The sequence below is a fragment of the Arvicola amphibius genome, chromosome 10 (assembly GCF_903992535.2).
Source record: "Arvicola amphibius chromosome 10, mArvAmp1.2, whole genome shotgun sequence".
NCBI classification, from domain to species: Eukaryota; Metazoa; Chordata; class Mammalia; order Rodentia; family Cricetidae; genus Arvicola; species Arvicola amphibius.
In genome coordinates this window covers 120,574,071-120,599,361 of record NC_052056.1, presented here as the reverse complement: position 1 = coordinate 120,599,361, position 25,291 = coordinate 120,574,071, and the positions used below count along the sequence as shown (strand labels likewise).

The 25,291-nt window shown below is 46.6% G+C and overlaps 1 protein-coding gene across 1 annotated transcript; it reads left to right on the top strand.

Annotated features, from left to right (window-relative positions):
- The first annotated feature begins 313 nt into the window (after window positions 1–313).
- Window positions 314–11,969, top strand: LOC119824527 (2'-5'-oligoadenylate synthase-like protein 2). The gene is made up of 6 exons (XM_038344709.1): window positions 314–672; window positions 2,514–2,802; window positions 4,222–4,397; window positions 7,487–7,728; window positions 8,747–8,891; window positions 10,730–11,969. Exons 1-6 carry the CDS (start codon window positions 475–477, stop codon window positions 11,201–11,203), a joined length of 1,524 nt encoding a protein of 507 aa, XP_038200637.1. The 5' UTR covers window positions 314–474; the 3' UTR covers window positions 11,204–11,969.
- Window positions 11,970–25,291: the final 13,322 nt, after the last annotated feature.

Sequence of the window (25,291 nt, the reverse complement as noted above, 5' to 3'; positions counted from 1 at the left end):
CTTGAAGTGTGGGTGTTGTGTAATGACCCTCAGCCTAACTATGTGTAACTGTGTCTCTTGCTCGAGTAATTAATTCAGTAATTAAGACTGAAATAAAAGTTTGCCGGATCACTGGGCAGATGCTGTTATCTAGCCAATCGCTGCCACTGGGCCTGCTGAGAAGACACATCCGGTGCTCACACAGAGCCTGTTAGAGAGACTCCTGGGACTTCCTTGGCAACTGTTCATCCGGCCTAGAAGAAAGGAAAAAAGGAAACTGTTTCTCCCTGCAGTTTCACTTTCTATTCTTCAGAAAGCCTGGTTTCCTTTCCCCAGAAGCGGAGCAGAGAGAGGGCGGAGACATCCTGGAAGCGGAGACTAGTCTCCCCAAGCCCCCGTCTCCTTTCCCAGCGTTTATCTGGGAGAGGGCTGGAAACTTCTCCCTGAGCAAAAGCACAGAAGATTCACTCCAAGGGACAGGTTGATCCTGCAGTGATGGATCCAATCCCCGACCTGTATGGGACTCCTGGGGACAGGCTGGACCACTTCCTAGAACACTGCCTGCAGCCCCAAAGGGACTGGAAAGAGGAAGGGCAGGATGCCTGGGATAGAATTGAGGGGTTCCTTCGGGACCAATGCTTCCGTGGTGCGCTGCTTCTGGACCAAGAAATCAAGGTGCTTAAGGTGGTAAAGGTAAGCACAAACAATCCTGGGTTCAAATCCCATCTCTGCCCTGTGGGGTTTGTTATGGATTTGCTGCGGGTCCTCACAAACCAAGGTGGCTGGTCCCCTGGGCGTCCCTGGAGTCTAACCTTGTGGTCGGTGGATGGGCAAGGGACAGACACATAGGCACACCATGCAGATGGGTTTGCTACAAGCTTAGGGTCCCAAGCAGGGACGGTGCACGGGACCACGCTGCAGGCTCCATGTGAGTGCGGCGGGCGGGGGAGAGAGATGGATAAACATACAATACAGAGTAAAGTTAAGTTAGATATTTATTGGATGGGTTATGCAGGGGAACGAAAAAGGGGAGGGGGGAGAAAGAGAGAGGAGACAGGAAGAGGGAAGGTCGGGGTCTGAGGCAGCAAGCCTGGAGTGGGCGTGGCTTGTCTCTTAAGAGACAAAAAAAGGTTACAAGGTTAGTGACCTTGAGAGATGGAACACATCACCCCTTTGAGCTCCAGTCTCCTTCTCTTTAGTTGTGTTTATTACAAGCAATAAATGAATAAAGCATAGAAAAGGCTTTTGTGCATAAAATTAGTCTTGCAAAGCTGAATGACAGAGATGGCAGTGAGAATCCGGGGTTCTGAATGGAGCTCAGTCACCAGTTTTTATAAAATGTGTGTGCGCCTTTCCTTGCTTAAGAAATACGACTTGACCTCTGCGATCATAAAGGAAACCTTTGTTCTCCTAAGTTGGTGCCATTGGTTATGTTAGAAACTACTTAGCAAGACAGTGCTTGGTAGACTCAATGGGACTCCAGGGGCCAGGGGAAGTAACGCAGCATCTACTTAGAAAAAAGCATCTTTTCTGCCAAAAAAGCACAAACTTTCAATCAAGCTTCAATCAAGATTGTTTGGATCAGAAATGTGGATGTTCTTCAATCTGCTAAAATGAAAGACATCTTACAATAACTGGAGTAAGTCAGGCTTTATCTGGGAACCCTGAGCCATGCATGGCCGCAGAGGTTAGAAAGTACTTTGGTCTATGAAGAACCTAAACAGACAGTTGACATCAAAGATTAGTGAGAGCTGTCAGCAAAACGGCTTTCGAGATCTAAACTGAAGCTGCTACAGCTGCCTCACAAGCTACAACGCATCCTTTTGTGTTCTGGCCTCCAAACCTCTGATGTGGCTGACAGCTACCAGGTCTAGAGCTCCATCAACTTCTTTGCTTCTGGGACCTGACAGAGCTGGGTGTGGCATCCCCTACCTGTAACCCCAGCACTCAGGAGGTTGAAGCAGGAGGATTACCAGGTTACAACTGTCAGGCCTGTTTTGGCTACCTAGTGAGGCACTGTCTAGGGGAAGAAGGAGGTGCTGAGATTCATGCCATCTCATCTTGTTTTGAAACACAGTACTGAGTTTCACTATAGCTTTATAACAGTGATTTGTTTGAGGCTGGGGATGTAGCTCTGAGGTCGATACGATACGCTGTTTGCCTCGTATGGTGGTTTCCAACCGTGCTGCTCTTTTTTTTTTTTAAGTTTGAGGTTTCAGAACATTTGGATTTCTCACTTTGGGACTAGGGATGCCAAAGCAAAGGTCTCCATAAGGGGGATAGATGGCTTTTCTTTTGTGTGTGTTTTTTTGAGACAGGGTTTCTCTGCTTAGCTTTGACTGTCCTGGAACTCATTCTGTAGATCCGGGTTGATGTAGACCCACCTGCCTCTGCTTCCTGCGTGCTGGGGTAAAAGACTTGTACTACTGGCCCAATGGCTTCTTTTAAGGGTTGTGTAGGGAACTTACCATTACCTCTCAACCTCCAAACACCAAAACTCAGGATAGGTCAATTTAGCAGTGTCTCATTCACAGGCAGGCTCCTCGGGAAAGGGGACAACGCTGAACCACAGATCTGACCAGGACATGGTTCTATTCCTGAGCTGCTTCTCCAGTTTCAAACAACAGGCGAGACACCGAGAATCCATCATCAACTTCATTGAGAGCAAGCTGCTTCACTGCAGGAAAAGCCTGGCCTATAACATCACTGTGGTTAAACACAGAGAGGGAAATCGGATCCCTCGCTCCCTGACCTTAAAGGTCCAGTCCAGGAAAAGTGATGACATCATTCAGATGGATGTTCTCCCGGCTTATGATGTTTTGGGTAAATACAGTGGTGGTTCGTTGGGGAATATTATGTTAGGGTGTGTTACTTTTGTTTAGGCTGTATTTGTTTAACTCTGTGAAGCCGTGATACTTTGCCTGTCTAGAACACCTGATTGGCTCTGAAAGGCCAATAGCAAGGCAGGAGACAGGATAGGTGTGGCTGGTAGCCAGAGAGAATATATACAGGGAGAAACCTGGGAAGGGGAGCCAGAGGAGGACGAGAACCTTGGAGACCAGCCATGCAGTTGCACAGCAACCCATGGGGTAAGAAAGAGTGAGATTTACAGAAGCGAAAAGCCCAGAGGCAAAAGGTAGATGGGATAATATAAGTTAAGAAAAGCTGGCAAGAAACAAGCCAAGTCCATATGTTTATAACGAAGAATAAGCCTCCGAGTGATTTATTTGGAAGCTGGGTGGCAGCCCCCACAAAAGAGCAAAAAGTTTTAAAAAACACCCATCATACTACTGTTCTGGGTGGACTTCAGAGAAATGGTTCTGGGGTCTCCTCTTTCTGGGAGAGGGCAGAAAAAGTAAAAATCATAGAGTTTGCTCTTTAATGGGGAGGTGGGACTGGGCATATGCCAAGAAGATGTATGTCCCTCCAAAAATACATGGGTTCCCATGTCCCAGTGTTGCACGGAGAAAGGGGATTCATCAAAATGAATTCCTACCCACCCTCTGGGAAGCACCAGGTCAAACAATCTTCTAAGTCATTCTGGAGTCAGCCAGAACTCGAGTCAAATCATCTTTAAAACAAGGCTCTCATCCCTTAGCATTTTATACTTTGTGTGTCTGATAATGTTAAGGAGAGTCATGGGAACTGATAGTACCTGCCCACATGTGAGTTACAGAAATGGCAATTTCCCATGGTTGCCTTTAAATTCCCTTCTTTACAGAGGTGATCTGAGGATTCTACAAGCTTGACTATGATCCCCATGCACAGGAAGCCAGGGCAAGTGGGTCGTAAGCCCAGTGGCAGCCTGGAATACACAGAGAAACCCTGCCAAGAAAGGACAGAATGGAGGGAAGGAAGGAAGGAAGGGAGAAAGAGAGGGGGATGAAAGAGGGGAGGGAGAAAGTGTTGAAGGGGAATGAAGGAGGGGAGGCAGAGAGGGAGGTTTGAAGCCTGTTAAGGAGGGGGAGGGAGGGACAGAGGAACAGTTGAAGGGGATGAAGGAGGGGAGGGAGGGAGGGTTGAAGCTTGTGAAGGAGGGGAGGGAGGAATGGGGGAAGGAATGAATGGGCGGGGGAAGAATTGGAGGGGGATGAAGGAGGGGAGGAAGGGTTAAAGCCTGTGAAGAAGGAGAGGGAGAGAGAAAGGGTTGAAGGAGGATGAAGGAGGGGATGAAGGGAGGCTTTCCTATCTTCCCCGTCTCAAGAGCTGCAGTTCGCTCACCAGGTAACTTTCTCCTCCCAGGATCCTTTTCCCGAGACTTGAAACCAGACCCAGGAATCTATGAAAAGTTAATAAGGAGTAGGGGCTACCCTGGCGAGTTCTCGCCCAGCTTCACAGAGTTGCAGCGACATTTTGTGAAAAGCCGTCCGGTTAAACTGAAGAACCTCCTTCGGCTGGTGAAGTTCTGGTACATGCAGGTAAGGGCTGGGAGAATAGGGAGGGGAGAGTGGGCACAGTCGGGCACTTTTTAAGGAGTGGGAAAAAATACAGGGCTGGGATGTTTTTGTTGGCAGGGAGCTTGCTTGGGATTTACAAGGACCTGGGTTCGGTCCTCAGCACCACCAAGAGAGATGGAGCGGGGATGAGAAAAGTGGATAAGAGGCAGAATAAACAGTGAATAAAACTGGATAAATGGCGTCTGTTCATGATCTGCCGTGCCCTGGACAGTATTAGAGGCAGGCATTATTGCGGCCACGGTGTTTGTGTCTTGCTTAGAGCCTCCTTCTTTCAGTGACAGCTTCCCCAAGGGCAGCTAAATGAACACAGAGACAATAAAGAGACCACTATGACGTACGATGCCCCGTGATGATGTGGGATGTCCTTCTGTATATGTGTTGCTTTTATTGGTTGATAAATAAAGCTGTTTCAGCCAGTGGCTTAGCAGAGTAAAGCCAGGCGGAAATCTGAACAGAGCTATATAGAGAGAGAATAGGTGGAGTCAAGGACACAGATGCTGGAACCTTACTGGTAGGCTGTAGCCTCAGAGTGATACACAGAATAGAAATTGGTTAACTTAAGATGTAAGAGCTAGCTAGAAATAAACCCGAGTCATCGGTCAAACAGTGCTGTAATTAATGCAGTTTCTGTGTGATTATTCTGGTCTGGGCAGCCAGGAAATGAAAAAGTAGCCTCTGTTTACACCGTGATCTAGGCTGTATGTGCCACGGGATTTACCCATCCAGTCTTTCTAGCTAATTCCCTAGTGGGTGTGTCCTCACCCTCATTTTGGAGGTGAGAAAACTGAGCTGAAAGTAGAGCTGAGGTTTGAAAAGTGTGCTTGACCCTAGAATGTGTGCTCTTCGGCAGTCACAGACAGCTTTGTAACAGCATTCTTTCTGGCTATCTGCATATTGCAAAGGGCTCATTATAAAAACAAACAATATCTAAGAATACATAAGGAAGACACTGAAATTCACATGCAGTCCCAGGGCAAATCAGTAACAATACAGTGACTGTCTTTCCGCGTTTAGGTCTTGTCTGTATTCACACGGCTCACACTAAAAGACTAGGTGAGCGGAATCATGCCATCTCGCTGCGTTTGTGGTCCACCCTTTAAACAAACACGGTGTTTGTTGACCTTTGGCGTGGAATGTGAGAGCACCATCTGTTTATGTCATGTGCACACTTTACGTTGTCATTTCCTCCTCAACTGTAAGACCGCATGATTTGCAGATATTTGCCATCTGTGCTGCACGTGATCTCATGGATTTACCATCCTCCTGCTGGCTCTAAGTAGGCCAACTCTTAAGAACACAGTGGACTGGAGAGATGGCTCACCAGTTGAGAGCATGTACTGCTCTAGCACCAGACCCAAGTTCAATTCCCAACTCCCGCACTGGGCAGCTTACAACTACCGCAACTCCAGCTACAGGGAATCCAGTGCCCCCTTCTGGTCCCTAAAGGCATTGCACTCACATGCACACACCTAATCACAGATACACATTTACATATAATTTAAGAACATAGTGATTTCCTTTTTTGCAAATTATGTGTATTGTGTTTAAAGTTTGTGTGTGTGCACTTGAGTGCACACTTGTGTCTGTATATCTGTGTGTGTAAATGTGTGTTTGTGTATGTGTATGCGCATATGTGTACGTGCGTGCATGCATGTGTATGTGTATATAGGCCTCAGGTTGATGTCAGGAGTCTCAATCTCCTTAATCTCCATATATACTGGGACACAGTCTTTCAGTTGGCCCTAGGCTTGACTACATGGCTGTCTAACTAGCTTGCTTCAGGAAGCCCCTGTCTCTGCCTCGCAAGAACTGAGATTATAGGCGTGCTGCCACATCCACCAAGCATTTACATGGCTTCTGGGCATCTGGACTCTGGTCCCTACCCTTGCATTGAAAATACTTTACCCACCAAGCCCTCTCCCTGGCTCAGATTTCTGCAGATGAATATTTCTGACCTATGATAGATTTTGGTTACTTATCTGAACCACCCCTCTCTCTCCATAGGAAATATATATATATATATATATATATATATATAGAGAGAGAGAGAGAGAGAGAGGGGGGGGGGGTTATTTGAATATTGCAATGGACCCATCATAAAAATTCAAACAGCATAAAAATGTATTAAAATTTTTTGTGTGTATGCATGTGTGTATATCAGTGTGGTGATATGCTACACCATAACGGCAACTCCAACTGAACGTGTGTGTGTGAATTTATAGCCTTATAGCCAGTTAATACTTTTTTATAATTTTGGCGTGTTTTTGAGACAGAGTTTCTCTGCATAGCTTTAAGCCGGTCCTGGAATTTGCTCTTTAAACCAGGCTAGCCTCAAACTTACAGAGATCTGCCTGCCTCTGCCTCCTGCCACCACCGCCTGGCTGAACTTCTTGTGTAAGGAAGAGCCAGTTTTCTCCTCAGGAATTGGCTGGTGGACGGCCCCACGTCCATGCACACAAGGGCCTCTCCGACTGAACTTCATGGGTTATAAAGAAAATAAGAAGAGGAAAGAGAAGGAGGAAGATCTGAGGGGTGGGAAGTTGAAAGGGGGTGAAGGTGGATATGATCAAAAAAATATTGTATATAGCTATGGAACTCTCCAAGGATATATAAACAAAATAAAGAATGCCATGAATTTCTTAATTAATTTAGGAGGAATTAAACATTTGATGACATTATTTCCCTTTCTTTTTTCATTTTATTCTGTCTTGAGATGTCTGTATGTTTTAGATTTTTCCAGTTATTTCCTCTATTTACTATGTGGTAACATTGCCTTCTCCATTCTGACTGAAAAACATGGATCGATATGCAGATGGTCTCCCTAGGTCCCTAGTCCCACCATTTCACAGCTGTGTCACATAAAGCACAGAGGAACCCAAAAGTTCTTAGAGCATCAAGAATATATTCTCTCTCTCTCTCTCTCTCTCTCTCTCCCTCCCTCCCTCCCTCCCTCCCTCCCTCCTTCTCTTCCTCCCTCTCTCCTTCCTGCCTTCTCCCTCCTCCCTCCGTCCTCCGCCACCTTTCTTCATGTTTTGCCCCCCCTTTTCCAGTACCTGAGACGTAAAAATAGAGGAGTAACATTGCCCCCAAAATATTCACTGGAGCTACTGACCATCTACGCCTGGGAAATGGGTACAGACAGCAGTGAAAACTTCAATTTGGATGAAGGGTTTGTAGCCGTGATGAAGCTCCTCAGAGACTACCAGAACATCTGCGTATACTGGACTAAGTACTACGATTTCCAAAACCAGGTCGTCAGAGACTTTCTCAAAGAACAGCTGAGGAGCGACCGGTGAGTCGCCAAGGTCTCTTTCTGTGAGTTGTTCAATCCTGCCTTTCCCAGGCTTTACTGTCGAGTCCCGGTTTATCCCTTCAAGGTCTCAGTGGTTCTAACCTTCTCCTCTACACGCCCATAAAGAGAAGCAGCCACTAGCAGAGTGTGTCATCCAGTCGGGGGCTCACAGAGATGACTGGAGTAGCATGAGCAGGAGGGAGCAAAGGCAACACCCGCAGATGTAACCAGTGAGGGGGGGCATCAGGAGTTCCCAACTGATCTTTCTTTCCACGGGTGAGCCTCCCATGTCTCAGCTTTCTGTCCCCACTGTAGCAAGAGATAAACAATAGCCTCTGGGCGGAAATGGTTCCCCGTCCAGCTGTTCTCAAGGTCCAAGAATAAAAGAAATCTGGTTGTTGCTTCTTTTCCCTTTACCCGTCACAGAGCGGCAGGTGGGGGGTAGGGGTTGGGGAACAGCTGGACCCAAGACAAGGAGTCTTGGAAGCACACTTTGAGACAAATGTTTGGGTTTAAAATTGTGGGAGTTGTGGCTCTGGAGTCAGCTTTTTAGGGAGCTTAAATATCACATGACAATTTACCATTATAATTGTTAGGAATTTTTCCTAATGCGAGCTCTCTGCAGATGCAAAATCCCAATCAAGCCAAATTAAAACAAGCCAAATTAAGAAATATCCAGGTTTAATGGGATTCCTGTGCTCTCGGGTGGACCGACCAGAGGCCACATGCGATCACCAGGAGGAAGGAAAGGGGACCACATGTTTCTCCTTTGGGAGCTCAAATAAATACCCTGTGGGAGTGGTCCCAACCCGGGGAGGGGTCAGGACCTAGCATGCTGGGATTTGGAGTCCAAACCAATACAACTCTCAGGCCTAGGGGCTGGGATAGATGCAAGGGGCTGGGGTCTGGGATCTACGCTCCCAACTTAACAATAATGTGCTTTATGATTTCACAGACACGAGTACCAGAGGCCAGCATCCTGACCTTAACACAGACCTGCTTCCATTCTCTCCCCCAGGCCCATCATCCTAGACCCAGCTGACCCCACCAACAACTTAGGAAGTAAAAATGGATGGGACCTGGTGGCCAAAGAAGCTTCCAACTGCCTGAGGCAGGCCTGTTGCCGGACTGAAGACCCCAGCAGCGGGAGCTGGGATGTCCCAGTACGGTATAGTCTCATGATCGGCACTCACAGGGACACACACAGGGAGTTCCTGGAGCTTGTCCCTCAGCACCCATAAGTCCCAGAACAGGCAACACTCCTCTACAGACGTCTAGGGTTCAGGTCTTTGACCTGTAAGAAGGGCAGGCAACCTGCCCTGCCCTGTAGTCAATACAGAGCTAGTCAAAGAGTTTACTCACACCCGTTGGCTCTCCCTACAGTAATACTTGCCCCTTTGGTGGGTTATCGATGTAGGTTTTTTTTCTACTTAAACAGTAAATGTGAAATTTTTAAAAAAAAAAAAAAAACAAAAGCTCCTACAACCCACTGCAGACAACAGACCATCCACACAGCCTTCCCGTGGATGGCTTTGCTCCCATAGGTGACAGCTGTCTGTGCACTAAGTCAGAATCCAGTGCTGAGGAAGCTGTTTTCCCGACCTGCTAACCCCGCATAAATTCCGTCCCTTGACCCACTTTTCATCTTCTGCAGGAAAATTCAGACTCTGTCCTCAAAGGTGGCCCCACAGCAAGTGAAGCAAGGCAGACAACAGGGTCTGACAGGGACCTGCCACCTGGCCATCAAGCCCCAGTGGCTGAAAATGTCCCAAACCAAGGGACTCTTGGGAAGCAAGCAAAAACAAAACAAACATAACCTACCTACGTCGCCCTCCATCTCAGTTCCCAGTTTCTCAGAAATCCCATCTCCCAGGCAGTCACGTGTCAACCTCTTGTGTCCACTCCTAAAACAGGGCCTACACTCAGGAGCACATGCCCATGTCTCTGTGCATTTTCGTTATACTTATTTTTCAATAGATTGTTCCTTTACTGAATTGTCTTACAGACCGTTCCCTAGCCATACATACAGATCCAGAAGACGTCACTCTATAACATGGAGTCTAAATCAGGGCACTTTTGAGCATGATATGGGGTAATATTGATTATGCCAGCTCAAGGGGCCTATACTACGGTTGTGTTAAGCAAATACGAGAATGAAACCTGTTTCTGTCACCTCTCCGTGGTTGTGATAAACCACCATGACCAAGACAACTGACAGAAGGGAGGGTTTGTTTGCACTTACAGGTCCACAGGGATGAGTCTTCCATCGTGGCAGGGAAGTGTGGCAGCAGGCAGGTGTGGGGTTGGAGCTCACGTCTTTAACAATAAGCAAAAGAGTGAGCAAAGACTGTTGGGGGCTTTTGAACCCCCTCAAACCTGTCCCCAGTGATATGCTAGTATCCCACCACAGGACCTTCTAAATCTCTTCAAACATTCCACCAGCCGAGAACCATGACTGATGAGGGCTAGTTATCTCATGCAGCCTGCCAGGAAACCATTCCAGATGCAAACCATCTTTTCAGCAAATACGTCAGCATTCTATGACCCTGTGGCAGAAGACTTTTGCTATGGCAGTGGGTACCCTTGAACAGTCATCCTAAAGTCAGGCATAAACATTAAATTATATCACTGCAATCCCCAGGCTTCTATAAATACCACACTGTTGTGTGCCCACGACAGGCAGAGATCCTGCATGGTTTCATGCAGGAAGAAGATCATTTAGAGACCAGCTGTTGCTCCGGTTTGGGTAAGTCAAGGAACACAGTGGGACTGAGTAGGACTCCGAGCCTAGGGTGGCCAAGCAGCTTTCCTGTTGTCTAACGTCAGTGCTCGGCATCCCCCAGTTTCTCATAGATAGATGGTAAATTCTGTACAAGATAGATGATAAGTTCTATACATGATAGATGGTAAATTCTATCAGGAACTAGAAGGGAGAAGCTCTGTAGAAAACAAACCCTTCTTAACATGCAGATGCCCTTGCTCTTTCTTACCTCTCTTGCAGCCAGCACGGGACGTTCAGGTGACAGTGAAACAAACAGGAAAAGAGACACTGAGCCTCTCGGTAGACCCCTATAGCCCCATCAGGAAGATGAAGGCAGAGATCAAGAGGATAAATGGCACCTGCGGGGAGCTACGCCTCTCCTTCCAGGAGCCACAAGGGGAGAGGCAACTGCTCAGCGGCTGGAAGACCCTATCGGATTACAGAATATTCTCTAAGGTGACCGTCCGGGTGCTGGAGACATTTCCTCCTGAGATCCAGGTCTTTGTGAAGGATTCCAGTGGCCAGAGCAAGCCTCATGCCATCCGCCCTGATGATACCATCTACGACCTGAAGGAGATAATCAAAGATGCTGGAGGGCCTTGTACAGAGGACCAGGTACTGATGCTGAAGGATGAGGAGCTGAAAGATGACTGCAGCCTTTCAGAGCTACAGATCAAAGACTGTGACACCATCCAGCTCAGTAGGGTGGGCTAGTCCTAGTCTGGCTATGAATGCTACCAACACCTATAGTCTTATGCTTCCCCACCTCATCCCTTTACCCAGATGCTATATTCTCTCTGTAGCTTAAATAGCAACATATCCTCTTGCTTAAAACCCTCCTGTGTTTTCCCGTACATACATAATGAAGTTCAAGTTTCTTTGCTTAATATTCAGTCTTATTTAATATAACCAAGGTGAGCCCTACTTACTTGTCCTTCCCCACTCAACGCACACCAGTCTCCCAAATACTTGAAACTCACACTGATGCTGAGTCACGCCTCCATCACTCTGAGTCAGTTATCCTTTCCCCTTGACCCGTGTTTTCATCTTTCAAGACTCGGACTTGTACGCCCCTGAGTCTCAAAGTACAGCTCTCAGGTCGACAGAATCACTGCCACTCCAGGAACCTCTTGGATAGGAAAATTAACCCGAGCCAGATATTGCCCTGAGACTTGCAGTCAGCATCTTGATAAGCCCCCACATTGTTGCGATGCATGCTCAAGTTTGAAAATGACTGCCGTGTAACCGTGCAGCTAGCCGAGTCACCTTGGGCTCCTGTCTTCTCTCTCCGTCCACAGCAGACTTCTGTGAAAGGAACTGGGATAGTAATCATCTTGTTTGTTGGAACTCTCTCTCTAGTCTAATGGAACTTGATCTTCCTGAATGCCTTATGCCTTGGCCCTTGTGGTCTAGGATGGTACCAATTCAGTGCAAATGTCTGGCATGTGCCCGCTGAACAAATAAATGAACCAAAGAACGATGTTCAATATTGTCTTCATTGTGTCTGATGCCATTTTAGAGCCCACATAGTTTCAGGTGCCCCTAGCCCACATGTTATTCTCTGAAGATGCACCCAAGTGACCTTTACAAACCTAATACTGATGGGCAGATACAGTCTCCCTCTCTCTAAACCCACTTGGACCAAATGTGACTCCATCCATTAGCTACTCTTAGCCAAACACACATTTTAATCTTGGAAAGTAGGACTTTGTACAGTAAACTTCTGGGACAGACAGGATTGAAAGAAGCTAAACAGTCAAGAACAGATCGACCCAAGCCCTCACAGAAAGAGTCATTTGCCCACAGAACAGACCACACACAGCAAGAGACAGAAGCCAAAGCCTGCACTCACACACAGGGAGAGGCTAAATGAGTTGCTTGTCCCTCCTCTCTCCCAGGCTCTCCTTTACCTTTTCATCATCCTCATGCCACCGAATAAATCCAGGTGGGGCATCTTTTCTTCTCTGAGACCTCTGTTTTAGCAGCTCAGTTCAGGTCACTTATCTGTCCCTCAGCACACGCTGAATCCCATGCACCCGTGTGGCCTTTATACAAAGAGTATCCATAGGCAATGTCGATTGACTGTCTTCACAGCTGCCTTGGAGTTGGATGGACTTGAAGGAATGGCAGCATTTCTACATTTTACAGACGGGAGGGAAAAAACACAAAGCTTAAAATATAAGTACCTTGGAGGTAGAGGCAAGTGGATCTCTGAGTTCAAGACCAGCTTGGTCTACAGAGTGAGTTCCAAGACAGCCAGGGTAACACAGAGAAACCTTGTTTCGAAAACAGTCAGTCAGACAGACAGACAGAAAGACAGAATATAGAAGATTATGTTTAAACAGAAGCTGAGGAAGAGGAACCAAGATAGGCTTTTGGGGGAGCATCCGGCCTCTCCTGTGTCTCCTGGAGGGTACTGTTCTCTCACTTCTCTGGCCTCGCATGGCACAGGCCAGGAGTCTGGCCTCATCATCCTGCTAGCCTTCTCCAATTCTCAGTAATCCTGTTGACACCAGTGACTTTACCCTCTGGTCTTGGCTGACTGGCGAGGAAAGATCACCTGACCCAAGACAGACTCAGTCCCTTGCCGAGGCGAAGGCAATCAAACCATGAATTCTCCAGACTGGGGAATATTATTTCTGGAGCCTTTCAGTGTGCCAGGACAAGCACAGACCACACACCGTTCATTTCACTACCACAACAGACTTAGATTGGTAATCATTGCCCTATTTGATAGCCGAGAGAACAGAAACATGTCTCCTCACGGCTAGTAGAGCTGACACACCAGTATGTATGCCCATTCAGAGATGGTGGCCACCAGCACCACACGATGCTGCTGTCTTAGAGAACCTCAGCTCTCCCTCCTGACCCCTGTGCTCCTCCTCCAGTCACTACCAGCCTACGTACTGGATCTCTCCTCTCTTTTCTTTTCTTTTTTTTTTTTTTTTGGTTTCAATCCTGACTTGTGTTGTTCCTCCTGCCCAGGATGGAGGCTTGGAGAGATGGCGCAGAGACTGAGAGCATGCACTGCACTTGAGCTGAGCCCAGGTTGATTCCCAGCACCCAAATTTGGCAGTTTACAGCAGCCTACAAGTCAAACTGTGGACAACCCACAATAAGCTTTTCTAGCTTCCAAAGGCGTGCGTGCACGCGCGAGCACATGCACACACACACACACACACGCACACGCAAACGCACACGCACACACACACACACACACAAAGTACACTGCAGACAACTGGGTGAAAGTAAACATGGCAGCCACCAGTTACTTTTCTTTCCGAAGTTCTCTTATCATCTTCTAGACAGGCCATAGAAGGGACTCTGAAGAGCTGTGTCCTCTCTGATGTTGAGGATTTCCTTACCTTTAGTTCTAAAAACAGAGGGAAGATGTTGACAGTAGATCCTGTCTCAATAGCCTTCCTAGCTTTCCTTCCTAGCAATGGAATTTTAAGCTTGATACATTGTTAAAAACTAAGAAACTATTTCCGGGTCTTCCTTGTGACTGAGTATAACCATGAGATTGAGTCGCAGCCAGTAGAGTTCATTTACATTGTATGCATACATGTGCGTGTTTACCTTCAAATTTATACTTGTCTGCTGGGCCCAGAATTCCTGGAAGATGACCCCCCTCCTGTTTTGCTTGTCTTGGTTCTTTTTTTTGGGGGGGGGTGGCAGGGAGGGTGAATGCGTTACCTGTGTGTCACCTGTGTGACCGTATGCCGATGTGTTGATGAACCTGTTTGTGTGAATGGGTGCAGACAGTGGGATGCCGTGACTCTCACAGAAAGGTCAGAGGGCAACCTTGCAGTGTTGGTCCTCAATTTCCATTTTGTCTTTGGAGACAGGATCTCTTCCCCACTGCTCAAGCCAGGCTGGGTGGTCTGTGGGTTTCTGGAGAATGTCCTGTCTCCACGTCCCTCTCTGGGTATAGGCTCTGGGATTATAGACCTTTGTGTTACTACCTTCATCTTTTACGTAGGCTCTAGGATCTGAACTTAGGTCATCAGTCAACACTTAACACTCATTGACCCATCCTCAAAGCCCTACCTCCTGTTTCATGCTGGGAGAAGAGGAAGGAGAAACATTTACTATAAGACACTGACAAAATTTTCTGTGAAAGTCTCTGGCGTTGAGACAGACTAGGGATGAAGTTGCTGTCTTCCAAGATGCTCCAGCAGTCCCAAGGGAGAAAAGAGCATAGTTCACAGACCCAAGGACCTGGCTGCTCTGTCCAAGTGTGAGGGCCTTCAGGGAAGGAGTGGAAGGTGCTCAGGACTTGTAGGAACTTGTGGAAACCTGAGCTGGAATGAGTCTGCAGCTAGCAGGGAACCCGGGAAGAACCTGGTGACTTGGATCTAGGGCCAGTGAGAAATTAGATAAGGAAACACTGAGATTTCAGGGAGGAACCTCAAACAAGGGGCCTTCCGCTTCCTCTGTCCCCCGTGCTTGCTTCTTTTCTCTCCAGCCAGGGACCCACACCTCTGTGGACACCTTCAGTTTCCTGACAGTGTTCACTATCCTATTGTTCTTTAAGATTCTGGATTATTTAGGGTCCCCCAAAGGAACAGAGCGGAAGGGCTGCATATATATCAAAAGGAGATTTATTAGATTGGCTCACAGGATGTGGTCCAGGTAGTCCAACCATGACTGCCTCACACTGGAGAGGCCAAGACTCCAGGAGTAGTTCGGTCCACCAGCCTGGTCTCTGGAGTCTCAATCTGTCGACAAAGGCCTGGAAGATCCTGGAGAGCTGCTGGTCTTTAGTCTGTATTGGAGTCCCCAAAATATCGGTTCTAATATTGGTAAAGAATGTCGCAGAAAAAGATGGGTGGCCTCCCATTGAAAGTGAGGGCAAAGGATGGGTCCCCTACCACTGAGAGTGAGGGCAAAGGGTGGGTGGCCTCCCATTGAGAGTGAGGGCAAAGGATGGGTCCCCTCCCATTGAGAGTGAGGGCAAAGGATGGGTCCCCTCCTATTGAGAGTGAGGGCAAAGGATGGGTAGCCTCTCATCGAGAGTGAGGGCAAGAAGGCAAAAAGCAGATTCTGTCTTCCATGTCCTTCTCTTTGGGCTACCCAAAGGTGCCACTCACACTCTGGGTGAGACTTCGCTATTCAAATAAAAAAAAAGACAATAAAAATCCCTCGCAAGTGTGCCCGGTGGCTTGCCAAGCTCGCCCATCTCAGGATCGTTCAGGTTACAAGTGACAGATGACTAAATGAATTATATTTGAGCTAAACTAAGCCAAGACCAGGTGGCAGCTCACATGTGTTGTAAGGAGAGGCTACTTGTTCATTTCCAGGCTTCCTGGCAGCTCAACCCCAAAATAAAGACACAGAAACTATATTAATTAAATCAATGCTTGATCCATTAGCTCTAGCTTCTATTGGATAACTCTTGCATATTAATTTAACCATTTCTATTAATCTGTGTATCACCACCAGGCTATGGCTTACCAGGAAAAGTTCCAATGTCTATCTCCATGGCTTCTCTCTGACTCTGCCTTCTTCCTCCCAGCATTCAGCTTAGTTTTCCCCACCTAAGTTCTGCCCTATCAAAAGGCCAAGGCAGTTTCTTTATTAATGGTATTCACAGCATACAGAGGGAAATCACACATCATACATCTGTAACCCCAGGACATAGGAGTCTGAGGCAGGAAGACTCCTATTCTGTTGGAGCCTCCAGCTGGCCCCTACACAGTCTGGAAAGCCCTATTCCTGTCTCCCTTTCCAACCCCCACCAGAAGAAAGACTTGGAGCAGAGAAAAGGTACCAAAAGCCCAGCTCAGCATTCTTGGGGGCTACCACAACTTCCTCCCCTGGTGCCAAGTGCCCGCTGAAGCTCTCAGGTTTTTTTTGTTTTTTTTTTTTTTTAACCATACTTGAGCACAAACCTAGCCTGTGTTTGGCATGTCATGACCCCTGCCTTCTCTGACCTCTATCTCTGGGACTAGAGAACCCCCTCAGGAGATGCTTTTACAGTTTGGTTTGATCAGGCTTACTGTGTCATCAGAGAAATTTATTATTGGGGTGGGGGCTAAGAAAACATATTAATTACCATAACTTTCAAGAACTGTCTGGGATATATATACATATATATATGTATATATATACATATATATATATAGTGAATTCTAGACCAACATATGCTAGAGAGTAAGACTCTGTCTTTAAAGAAAAGAAAAAAGAAAAAAGGAGTGTTCAAATGTACTGGCACGTGCCTTTAATCCCAGCAAGTGGGAGGCAGAGGTAGTTGGATCTCTGAGTTCAAGGTCATCCTAGTCTACAAAGTGAGTTCTGGACAGACAGAGCTGCACAGAGAAACACTGTGGGTGTAAATTAATCCTGAGCATAACTGGATGATGTTAGGTCAGCATTCTCCAGAGAAACGTGACTAGTGAAAAGGGAATAAATGAAAAAAAGAAATATGAGAGAGAGAGAGAGAGAGAGAGAGAGTCTGGGCATCTTATAGTTCAGATAAACTGACTCTTGAAATCAACTGTCACGTGAATACCATAGTCCTCTACTTAGTGACTACAGTGGCTACAATGTCTCATCTTGGTTGATGCTGATGACATGACCTGCTAGATGCCCAGAAGCAGGCCAGTGTAAATACCTAAATGATAACATACCTCCCTTTTGTTTATTATAAAAAAGCAAGGAAATAGGAAGGGGTAGCTGGTGAGGTAGGAATGAGGACACCGTGTTCTCGAGGCTGCTTCCTGCTTTCTGGGGGCATTGGCATCTTTGGGGGACCTGGAAGAGATGGGATGCTGGCCAATCCTGGGATAGTTGGATGCTCCACCGCTGTCCAGGCTCGATGGCACTATTCAGAACTAGGAAAGTGCAGATCTAGTTGGAGCAGTCTGTGATGTTGGACCACTTTGTGCTAGCCATTTTTAAGATGTCTGGGATGCAGATTTTGAGAGGACCTGGAAGGAGGCTGGCAGAGCAGAAGATAAAGTTAAGAAGTTTGGGGCGGGGGATTTTTTTCTTAGGTTCTGGTAATTAAGGGAGGAGTCCCAAGACCAAGGGAGGCTAGCACTGTAGGAGGCTATTCCGACTGTGGTAGGATGAATTGGGAGCACTTTTATTAAACCTGTGTTAGCTGTTTCTAAACAACAACACCACAAATGGATTGACTTACAAAAAAAAGAAGCTTTATTTGGTCCATAGCACTGAAGTACTGAGGGCAAAGGAATGCATCCAATGATGGCACTTTCTACACAGCTCCTAGAGAGTCCCCAGTGGGGGAGGTTCCAGGTATGAAAGGACAGAGGACTTTCTCGACAAATATTGAGGACAGAATTTGAATCCCCAGCAGCCATAGGAACAGCAGGACCTATAACTTGAGTCCTGATAACCCAAGATAAGCAGATTCCAGGTGCTTGATGGACAGTCTAGTCTCCAGTTAGGTGAGAGACCGTGTCTCAAGACAGAGAGTGATAGAAGACATCTGACCTCTCTCCCTGCTCTCTGTGCACATGTGGATGTACACGCCCACAGGCTCGAATGTATAACCACACACACATACCCCCACAACACACACTGCCGTGGCTAATGTTGGCTGTCAACTTCACTACATCTGGGATTAACTAAAACCTAAGCAGCTGGGCACACCTGTGAGGTATTTTTTTTTCTTTTTTTTTTCTCAAGGCAAAATTTCTCTTTGTAGCCCTAGCTGTCCTGGAACTTGATTTGTAGATCAGGCAGTCTTCAAACTCACAGAGACCCACCTGCCTTTGCCTCCCAAGTGCTGGGATTAAAGGCATGTGCCACCACCACCAGGATCTTTCTTGATTTGAGATAGAAAGACCTACCCTAAATCTTGGACACACTTTCTGCTGGCAGGATATAAAAGGACACAGAAAAGGGAAGTTTCTGCCCTTGTTCGGCTTGCCCCACTCTCGATGGCAAGTTCTTCTACCCTACTACTGAGGTATTCCTCTGCTGACATTAGAACTCACTTCTTTGGAAGTCCAACAAAGACTGAAAATCAACTGAGACACCTAGCCTTGTGGATTGAACAGTGTCATGTTCTTGGCTTTTCCGTTAGGAGACATCCATTGTTGAATTAGCAGGATCACAGCCTGGAAGCCACTCTAAGAAATCCCGTAAATATTCATTCTATTAGTTCTGTTCCTCTAGAGAGTCCTGACTAATACACATATTCACAGCAAAACAATATAAGGACACACAGACAGTTGTCAAGGTTCTTGGATTTGCAGTCTCTACCTCCCAGCATCCCCAACCTCTACCCCTTAAGAGTAGTTCTAGAACAGACTATCCCCACCAATGTGTGTGGCATCCTCATATGATACTCTGCGATTCAGAGACTCCAAGCAGAGACCATCTTCCCATATCCCATCCGTCTCCTCCCCTAAACTTAACCACCCTCTTCCAACCACTGACTCTCCTCCTTCCCACAGAAGCCTGTTTAGTTAAGCTGTGTTTTGACACTCCAGAAAGTCAATGCATTATGGACCCTATATCCCCTTTTAAAACTTTCAAATGCCATCCAAAGTATTAGTGGTGAAAGAATTGGCGTTGCTTGACCCTCCGGCGCTTCATGAAGGTGAACAGAAAGAATATGTAAGGCCTGAGCAGTTTTGTGTGAATAAATTATGTCGCTAGAAACATGGTGAATGTTGAGTCTTAGTCTGTGTTGATTCCCTTTGTAAAGTTACTGCTGATCTTTAAAGAGGGGAGGGCTGGAGAGATGGCTCAGTGGTTAAGAGCACTGACTGCTCTTCCAAAGGTCCTGAGTTCAATTCCCAGCAACCACATGGTGGCTCACAACCATCTGTAATGAGATCTGTTGCCCTCTTCACATGGAAGCAGAATGTTGTATACATAATAAAAAAAAATAAAAAAGAAAGAAAATACTAAAATGTCATAATACAGAATGACTTAAGAACTAGGTGCTGGGGCTGGAGAGATGGCTAAGCAGCTGAGAGCACTGGCTGTTCTTCCAGAAGACCCAGCACCCACATAGCAGGTCACAACTATCTGTAACTCTAGTTCCAGGGGATCTGACACCTTCACGTAGACATATATGCAGGCAAAACACAAACGCACATAGATTGAAAATTTTAAAAAATTTAAAAAAAGAGGATAGTAACAAGGATAGACTCGATGAGGGATGCAGGAGAACTAACTAACACTAAGGATGTCTGAAAAGCTATATAGAAGCCTGGCATTTCATAAGCTCATATACATTCACATAAAATATTTTAACTAGCATTATCCTATGTAGGGAATAATGCTCTTCCCAGGAGCTATATGTTGCCAAATAAAAATCCCAGCACCAGACTGGAATACTTCCCCTCCATTTGTTAGTCAGAGGTACACTGGAGACACCCCAAAATGATACAGGCTCCTGCCATTGATCTTGATTGTCTACCAGAACTTACTAAGACTTTACTGTTTGCCAGGTGTGATGGTACACCCTTTTAATTTAAGTGCTCAGGATGAAGAGACAAAAATCTATGTTTTCAGACAACCTGGTCCTTAGAGTAAATTCCAGACCATGTAGGGCTACATAGTGAGGTCCTGTCCAACAACAACAACAAAACTTCCTATTTTGGTCACAGGACTTGGAAAAGTCAACATCATGAAGCTCCCTCTAGTGGTCATCTTTTATAGTACGGGACGGTGCTATGTGGGTCATCAACAGTATCCAACTGTGTTGTCTTCAGGCCACAGCAATGACCACCTAGCAAGCTATACTCATGGGTGCAAAGTTAACGTTATAGGGATCTGCTTCCTGGTTGCATTTAAGGTCTGTTCCGTGAGAGGAAACACATGCCCAGAATCCATAGCTGGGGAGCTCATCAATCCCAAAGGTGAAGCCGGGCAGTGGTGGTGCACACCTTTAATCCCAGCACTCGGGAGGCAGAGGCAGGAGGAGCTCTGTGAGTTTGAGGCCAACCTGCTCTAAAAGAGTTAGTTCCAGGACAGCTAGGATGGTAACACAGAGAAACCCTGTCTCGGAAAAATAAAATCACAAAGGTGAATGAACCTAGTATGCTGGTTTTCCCTAAAGGGACTCTAAATTCATATCTCAAAAATACAGGACCTAGGGAGATGAAAAATACAAAAACATGAATTCATATCTCCGTACCCATAGACCTCATCGGAGAGCTTTCGTTGTGGGGTGTATGGTTGAAGGATGGAGATGTGTGTGGCATTCCCAGCCATCAATGGGACACATTTCACACCTATCCTCACCGAGGCTCAGGAGCCATCAAAGGGGAGACAGAAGTCGGGGAGGATATCAGCAGAACGGCATCTTTTGGACATGACAGGACCAGTGCTCGTGTGAAAGCATAGTAGCTGTGGCTGCCTGCACACGACCACACAAGATCAAGCCAGTCACCATCACGGCCCAGAGGGCTGAGAGGCTCCGGAGCCCCCGCTCCCAGCTGAAGAGCCAGTGACAGCTGATGCCTGCTGGGGGAGGGAGTCGGCTTTCTTTAAGGCTGTGGTCCCTGGTGTGCTGACCATGCTCCTGTGAATGGTCCCACACCTGCGCATACATAGGAAACATGAATTGGACTCAGTGAGTTTTAAAAAAAATAAAAATAGAGGAGGGAAGCCAGGCGGTGGTGGCGCACGCCTTTAATCCCAGCACTCAGGAGGCAGAGGCAGGCAGATCTCTGAGTTCGAGGCCAGCCTGGTCTACAAGAGCTAGTTTCAGGACAGGCCCTAGAAACTACAGGGAAACCCTGTCTCGAAAAACCAAAAAAAAAAAAAAAAAAAAAAAAAAATAGAGGAGGGAGAATGGGGGACAGATCTGGGAGGAATTAAGGAGTGGGGAGAGAATATGTTCAAAATACAGTATATGCCTGTATGAAATGCTCAAAGATTTCATAAGAATATACGGTTTTTAAAACCTAGCTAGATACTATCAAATATTGGGTGCATGAGACTTTTTAAAAAGATTTATATTATTTATGTATAAGAGTGTTCTGCCTGCCTGACAGAAGAGGGCACCAGATCTCATTTCGGAAGGCTGTGAGGGAACTGAACACAGGACCTCTGGAAGAACAACCAGTGCTCTTAACTGCTGAGCCATCTCTCCAGCCTGGAAGCAGAGACTTTTAATAACTAAATGACTTGCCGGGCGACGGTGGCACACGCCTTTAATCCCAGCACTCGGGAGGCAGAGGCAGGCGGATCTCTGTGAGTTCGAGACCAGCCTGGTCTACAAGAGCTAGTTCCAGGACATGCTCCAAAGCTACAGAGAAACCCTGTCTCAAAAAACAAAAAACAAGGGGCTGGAGAGATGGCTCAGTGGTTAAGAGCATTGCCTGCTCTTCCAAAGGTCCTGAGTTCAATTCCCGGCAACCACATGGTGGCTCACAACCATCTGTAATGGGGTCTGGTGCCCTCTTCTGGCCTGCAGACATACACACAGACAGAATATTGTATACATAATAAATAAATAAATATTTTAAAAAAATAACTAAATGACTTAATTAAAATGTCATGCCTTCCATCAAGATGAGCCAATTTGAAAGCATACACTGAAATCCACCATGAACAGGAGACAGGGTTATTTGCATTCCTGGTCTGCCCTGCCCTGCTTCCTCTTCAACATTTCCGTGTTACTTCTGGGGGGGGGGTGGGCAGAAAGGTCAATTTTCTTCATGATTTCAGAGGTATCAGTCTGTCACAGCAAAGTGGACATGGAACAACTCACATCAGTGGTTCTCAACCTGTGGGTCGCGACCCCTTTGGGGTCAAATGACCCTTTCACAAGGGTCACTTATCAGACATCCTGCATATCAGATATTTACATTACAAATCATAACATTAGCAAAATTACAGCTATGAAATAGCAACAAAATAATTATATGGTTGGGGTCACCACAACATGGGAACTGTATTAAAGGGTTGCACCATTAGGAAGGAAGGTTGGGAACCACTGGCAAACAGGAAACAGTTGAGTAGTAACAGGAAGAGGTGGGGCCAGGTAATATGCAAGGATGTGTCTGCAGCGATTCCTTTCCTCCAGGCAGACCCCCACCGTCTGCAGGTCCACTGCCTCCCAGCAGTCTGCTCAAACTTTGAATCCGTTAGTGGGTTAAGCTATTAGGCCACAGCTCTCATGGTCTAACTGGCTCCAGAAACTCCTTCACAGACTCAGCAGAGATGGGCTTTATCAATCTCCTCGGGGACTCCGAATCCAACCAAGCTGGCAACCACAATTCACCAGCACATCACCCTGATCTGATTTATGCTCTCCTCTAAAGCTGCTACCGTGGATCAACAGCAGCTTCTTGGGTCCCTCTCAGACCGCTTCCTTCCTTCCATCCTTTCTTTTTTTCTGTTTTGGTTTAGGTTTTTGTTGTTGTTGTTTGGTTTGGTCTGGTTTGGTTTTGGTTTTGGTTTTGGTTTTAGTTTCCAAGTCAGGCTTCCTCTGTGTAGCTCTGGCTGTCCTAGAACTTGCTCTGTGGAACAGGCTGGCCTTGAATTCAGAGACTTGTGTTTCATAAGCATGCAATGCAGAGGTTTTTAAACTGATTTGTCCCCACCTCTTTGGATGCTCCATCTAGGACAGCATACATTTATTTCCCTCTTCCCATCACTTAAATTTTAGAGTGATTTCTCTTCCTCAAGGCAACAGTGACCATCTGGATGGAAGGAAGCCAAGAGTGATTTCCACACAGATTCCCCTCCCTCTCTTCATTCACGGGCCCCTCCAAGCCTTCACTGAGAGACTTACTCCAAAACTTCCATCACATCCACCGTCCCTCCTTTTCCTTTTGGTGGCCAAGGAGCACACCTAAGATTGAGCAAGTCACTCACTTGTGTTTTCTCCTGTTCCTCACTTCCCATCTCCTGTCCCTGGTTCCTCCTAGAGAAACCTAGAACAAAGCCCCCTTCCCTACCTCCTCCATGTCCAGTCCTGGTCCAGGCCATTGCCCCTCACCTTTTCTTTAGACAGGGTCTCATTTTGTAGCCTCGGCTGACATGGAACTCACCACGTCGACCAAGCTGATTTCAAGCTCACAAAGATTCAACTGTCTTTGCCTCCCTTGTACTGGATCAAAGGCAGATGCCACCACCAGCCAGCCCACCACTGTGTCCTACTTGGACCACCACACAGGGCCCAGACCGTACATCTGCTCTTGCCTTTCTGCCGTCATCTTCAGGACAGAAGGTGGCAGAGCAATCGCCCCAGAGTCTAAATTCACCGCCCAACGTGCTTCTGACTCACAACCGCCTTTGGGACAGAGTCAGGACAAATTCACCTGCATGTGACCCAGAGGGCCACTTCCTCTTTCTCAAACAGTATTATCACTCGGCTTCCAGAACATTCCACTTTTCTCCACCCTTCAGCTCTTTCTCTTTTGCTGAACTTTGCATCTCTCCAGACTTTGAATCCTGGAACTGCTTCCGAGCTCGGTTTCCATTCACTTTTCTCCACAGAGATCTTGGGGCTCTCTATCTCTGTGCTAGTGGCATCTTCGTTTGGGTTATTTGCTGTGTCCTTTTCAATATTTCATTTTATTAATATTGTGTGTGATACATGTGTGAGCACATATATACGCATACAAGTTATTAACTAATCAAACAAAAGGTGTCTTTAAAAGTACCAGTCAGGGGCTGGAGAGATGGCTCAGCTGTTAAGAGCACTGGCTGTCTTTCCAGAGGACCTGGGTTCAACTCCCAGCATCCACATGGTAGTTCACGGCTGTCTGTAACTTCAGTTCCACAGGATCTGATTAACCTTCATGCACATAAAATAATGTTAAATAAATTAAAAAAATAATATCAGCCAGAGCCGGACAGTGCTGGTGCACACTTTTAATCCCAGCACTTGAGAGACAGAGGCAAGTGGATCTCTTTGAGTTCAAGACCAGCCTGGTCTATAGAGCGAGTTTCAGGACAGCTAGGACTACACAGAGAAACACTGTTTCAAAAACTCAAAAGAAAATAATCAGTCAGACCATGGATATCTCTACTCATATCTCCCCAACTATTTCTTATTTCTTGCTGAATGAACCCGAAGTCATGGCAGCTGTCCTCAAGAGCCTGCAGCGTTTGCCTTCTGCTCCTTAGCAGTCAGTTCTTACTCCCTTCCAACTCCCCACCGTGGCCACTCCGTCCTAGGCACCCTGATATCCCTCAGACCAAACAAGCACGCTGCCACCGCGGGGACTTTGCACATGCTCTTGTTTTTCCTTCTGCCAAAAAAGATCTCTTCCATCTGCTGTACATGTGACTCAGTCTGCACTGCCTTCTTGTCTTTGTTCAAGTTCACCTTCTCAAATAAGCCCTCCTGGATTATATAGACCAAGTACCTAAATCACACACACACACACACACAACCTATTGGCTCCTTTCTCTGTTTTATTTTTCTGCTTAGTTCTCATCCACCTTTTACCTACTCTCATTTTTATTAATTTTATCATATATATATATATACATATATGTATATACATACACACACACATATATATATCCTGTATATATATATATCCTTCTCGTTGTCCGTTTCTACCACTAGCAGGTAAGTTCTCTGGGGACAGGGATTCTCCTGCCTGGAGCATAGTAAGGGCTCAGTAAATGTTTGTTGGATGGGTGAATACAGGAAAACGGGATACGTGAGTGAACAGCACTGAGCTCCCCACCCAGGTATATCCCTCTTCACCGAATGTCAAGGCCTCTTCACCCTGTGAGTCCCTGACACCAGGCTTGTTCCCGCTCCTCAGCCAACACTCACTTCCTCCTTTCTGGCTGATTCCTAGTTTGTTTGAGTTCGTTGTTCTGAGGGACTGAGTCTAGGGCTTC